Source organism: Colobus angolensis, unplaced genomic scaffold, assembly GCF_000951035.1.
Source record: "Colobus angolensis palliatus isolate OR3802 unplaced genomic scaffold, Cang.pa_1.0 Scaffold90, whole genome shotgun sequence".
Taxonomy (NCBI): Eukaryota; Metazoa; Chordata; class Mammalia; order Primates; family Cercopithecidae; genus Colobus; species Colobus angolensis.
In genome coordinates, this window is record NW_012122932.1 from 585,845 (window position 1) to 590,590 (window position 4,746).

The 4,746-nt window shown below is 42.3% G+C and overlaps 1 protein-coding gene across 4 annotated transcripts in view; it reads left to right on the top strand.

Annotated features, from left to right (window-relative positions):
• The first annotated feature begins 383 nt into the window (after window positions 1-383).
• Window positions 384-4,746, top strand: part of TCERG1 (transcription elongation regulator 1) — a 65,924-nt gene continuing 61,561 nt past the window's right edge. For all 4 annotated transcript variants that reach the window (XM_011931478.1, XM_011931479.1, XM_011931480.1 and 1 more), the window contains exon 1: window positions 384-673. In XM_011931478.1, the coding sequence (XP_011786868.1) occupies window positions 615-673 (59 nt within the window). In that variant the 5' untranslated portion in view covers window positions 384-614. The remainder of the gene's footprint in view (window positions 674-4,746) is intronic.

A 4,746-nucleotide genomic window follows, 5' to 3' on the forward strand; every position in this document is an offset into this window, starting at 1 on the left:
ATGCAGCAACTTATAACACCTATTCGTTTGCAACTATTTAGTATAATTTGGGAAGTATTCTTGTAATTAATAATGTATTATTTAATAACATGTATATAGAGCTGAGTGGTGACTTGACTCTCGCTACTGTAAAGCTAGGTAATAGCGGCTTTTCACAGCAACTGTGCAATGGGTTTAGGCGAGGCCCAGGTCGATTTTGATTGGCTTGCCCAGTGGAAATGCTCTCCGCCTCAGCTACTACTGGCCAATATGGCTCCACAATTGGCTGTCCCGGAAGCCGACAGACACGTGGCTACCTCAGGCTGAGCCGAACGTGGGAGGACTTAGTTCTGCCTACCGCGAGAGGGCGCCGGCGGTTCCTCACTGCTAAAATCACATTTCCCATAAAGCCCCCGAGCCACCAATCAACTGGCTGTCTTCATACCGCTTTCAAAGTCGGCGGGCCCCTTTTCCAATAGCAGGGAAGATACCGCCCCCATCTCGAAGATTGATGGAAAGATTGACCAACCACATCTCAGACCTTTGCTATCTCCGCCTCTCTTGTTGGGGATTGACGATTTTTCTAGCCAATAAGGGACGCCGGGTCGGCGGGTGGATGAACGCGGCCCTCTGTAATGGCGGAGCGTGGCGGGGACGGGGGCGACGGTGAGCGATTCAACCCGGGGGAGCTCAGGTAAGGGACGCTGCCCTCCCGCACATCTCTGCTCACGAGAGCCCTAGGTGCTAGACCTGCCATGTGGAGATCCGGGGTGGGCGGTGGGTAGCGGAGCCGCGGCCGCCCTGGGCCAGGACCGCATGAGGCTTAAGAAAGGGGAAGGGGAAGGTGGCTTGAATGAGAGCCGGGCCCGGGTTGGGCCAGGGCCTCCGGCGGGTTCTTCGGCTGCTTCCCAGTGCTTTCTTGGGGCTCCGCCGCCCCTGGCGGCCTGCGGCCCGCTGGCCGGGCCCGGTGCTCCCGCCTTTGCGCCCCGCCTCAGCCGCGTGTCGCCTCCGTCTCGGCCGACCAGAGTCTTTCCCCCGGCCACGTTCCGCTGCGGGCCTGGTTTTCCTCATCGACGTCCCTGCACTTTGCAGTTACTTCCCTTGTACCGCTCGCCACTTCTGGCTAAGCCTTCTCCACGCCCTCCCCAGCTATTTGGGCTCCCCATGTTTGCCCTTTCATTTCATCCCCCTCATCGCTTGCCTTTCTTAACTTCAGTGGCTTTTCTTCCTTTTTTCATCCCTTTATTCCTTATTATTCTGTAGTAGTGAGTAACAACAACAGTAGCAACCGCTTATTAGGCACTTACCGTGTGCCAGTAAACCCTTTACTTAGGTTTGTCTCATTTAATCCTCCCGACCACCGTTTGGAGTAGTTGCTGTTAACATTTTGCAGGCCACAGACCAGAGGCATCTTCAGTTGTTACTCGCCCATCTTACAGGTGAGATAACAGCCTCGTGGAGGTTGAGTCAGTAGAATAAGATTGCATAGGCGGATTTGTGGCTCCAGGAAGTGGCTCGAACTCAGGCAGTCAGGTTTCAGAGCCTGCAATCCCGATTGGCATTCTATTCGTCTACTAGTCGTGCCATTTCCCTGACCAGTGCAGTGACCTTTTTTCCCCTGGAACCTCAATGCCTATGAATTTGTGATTAAAATTTGGTAAAATAAGAGTGACCTGGAGAAATCTTTTGGTCAGTGGTTTTTGAGGAAAAGAGGTATTATGCTTTATGTGTATATGGTACTTTTTTTTTTTTCTTTATGGGAGAAATGGCATTTCGGATGTTCAGCTCCTATTCTGAATTGGGCTGTTGTCAACATTTGAAAATGAAAAAGGGCAGTATAGATTATGAGGACTCTTGATACTGTCTAGAGCCTAAGATGAAATTGTGTAAGGAAATGGGTATTGTTATTCAAGGTTTTAGAAGAGGAAAATGCCTTTCAGATTCTCCATAGCCACACACACAAATCCCTACTTTGGCAGAAATGAAATTTTGTCTCATTTCAGACACACATCTGAAATCCTTTAAACTCCTGATGTATACAGTATTAATGAGTGATCAAGGTGAATTGTCAGGATCTTTCAATATTAGCTATGCCAAGCTTATTCCTGATTTCGGTCTTAAAGGCAGCTTACTTAGCTAGTTTCAGATGGATTTATTAGGGAACATTCTTTTGCATTTTAGAAGGTATCTTTCTAAAGCTTTTAAAAACATCCTTATTAATAAAGCCGTTTAGACTTTATTAATGTTGCACAACTGATTTGAATAGGGCTTTAATTTGCAAATGAATGTGCCCTGTTGCAAATATTTTATACCGTAGCCTCTTGGATTGGAACTTGCTTGCAGAGCATACTGTACAGATCTTTATTTTAGCATTTGTCATGAAATTAGGTGTGTATGTGGCCTCTTTGACGGCAGAAGTTGGGGCTTTATTTTTGCATTGTATTTGTATCCTGAATGTACTTCATGGTGTGTCTGTCATAACCTCCTGGCAAATGAGATATTCTGTAGTTATGTTTTAAATAAATGAAGATAGGAGATTTAAAGATACTTCACTTACTGGGCCAACATTTATTGTGTACTACGTGACAGTTGCTGGCAGTAGTTCCCTGAACCAGACCAAAAAAAGACGTTTGTCCTGCAGGAGCTTCCAGCTTGTAAGAGCTATCTAAATTGTAAATGAAATCAACCACATCAGATGATTAAATCTGCCTGTAAGTGTGAAGTGACTTACACGAGGTCGCTGGTTGGTTGGCAGGGTGTGGACTAAACCTCAGGTCTCCTCAATCAGTTTATAGAATTCGCCCCCATATATCAGTAGCATCTTTTTATTTCTTGCCCCTCCAATTAAAGTATTGTCTTTAGCATTGGGGAGATTGCATATCTGGACAGAATACTTCTGTTATAGAAAAATACCTTATGTTTGTATTTCCATGATCTTGTGAAATATTTTTGTTATTTTTATTCATGCAAGTAGGCTTTTGTTATTCAGAAAGGTTGTAAGTGGTAGGAATATAAACCACAATAGATGGAAAATTTATAGACATTCCAAATGCCATTAAAGTAACTTCCAGAGTCATTTGTATAGATCCTTTCCCTAGGGCCTTTGTTTACCTATCAATACTTAAGATACTTGCAATCTAAATTTTCTTATCTATAAAATGAGAATAAGAATATTCTGGTGTTGTCACTGACTAGCTGCCTTAAGAAAATTATTTTTGTGTGCTATCGTTTCCTCTGTAAAAATGGTGCCAAACTTACCTTATTAGGCTGTACTGAGGATTAAGAGTTAATACGGATAATGTCTGTATAACCATACTGGTATATAGTAACTTTACTATCATTATTAAAACAATAATGTGTTTTAATGTGTTGCAACAGTATACTAAAGGGAACTATATACTAGTGGCTAAAGATAATTCAGAAGTAAATGGGAGATTTCTTTATAGCATTTATCATAATTGAAAACTCAAATTGAGAATAATGAGCCTGAGAGGGCCTGGAGAGGCTAGAAGTGGGAAAGCAGTTTGAGCTGACATTTAAACTTGAGGCTGAATAATGAGAAGAAGCTAGTTATGTGAAAATCTGGGGAAGAACATGCCAGGCAAAGAGAACAGGTATAGAGGCTTCAAAGTAATAAACTTGAAATATTTAAAGGAAAAGACTAAAATTTGTGGAAAGGTTAATGTGGGCCAGGTAATACAGGGCCTGATAATAATAATTATAGTAATAATAACTAACATTACTAATATTAATACTATTTAACACTTCCCAGTACTATTACTGTACTAATGTTACAGAAACAGTAATAATAGCTAATAACTTAGATAGCACTAAGTGCTAAGCACTATTCCAAGTACTTTATTAGCTCATTTAATCCTCACTGCAGGTTCTGGTGAGGTGGTTGTGATGAAGCAGTATGATATGAAGAGCCCAGCCCATGTTCTGTGCGTAATTAACATCAGAAAATGGCAACTTTAGGCTATTCAAAAAAGGAAATTATGTGAATTTTGTCACCATTTTAGTGGCAGACTTTTGAAAACCATCCCAAATTAATAGTGAAATGCCTTTTACAGATAAACACTGCTAGGTTTTGTGGGGGAATGAAAGTAATGATAGCTGAAGTAGTTTACTATGTACCAGGTACCACCCTAAATGTTTCACTAGGATTATCTCATTGAACAGAGGTATCAGATACCTTTTCTGTTCCTCACTCGTTCACATCTGAGGAAACTCAAGACTCAGAAATTACGTAACTAGCCTGACAACAAAAGACAGAGTCCTAACAGAGCTTTTTTATGGTTCTGGATCTTAAATACTTAACTTCAGGCTGTAACCAGGAAGTATGAAATTGTACAGAAATGAATACTGTAGACTTTTTGAAAAAAAGGAGAGGCAGGTGGAAAGAAAATCTAAGAGTAGGGTACATTATTAACTTTCAAGCCTGAAACAGAGTGTCTTTCCTTGGTGGTCAACTTTGTTTTTTCTCCTGAAAGGTTGGACATTCCTTCAGTAACAGTGGCCTCTGTCTTTTGAGGATGCATATAATTTGAAAAAGACCTTTTGACTATTTTGATGCAATCCATATTCTTTTTTTTTTTTTTTTAGACAATGTCTTGCTCTGTCTCCCAGGCTGAAGTGCAGTAGTGTGATCTTGGCTCATTGCAACCACCACCTCTCAGATTCCTGCTGTTCTCCTGTCTCAGCCTCCCGAGTAGCTGGGATTACAGGCAGGTGCCACCACATCCGGCTAATTTTTGTATTTTCAGC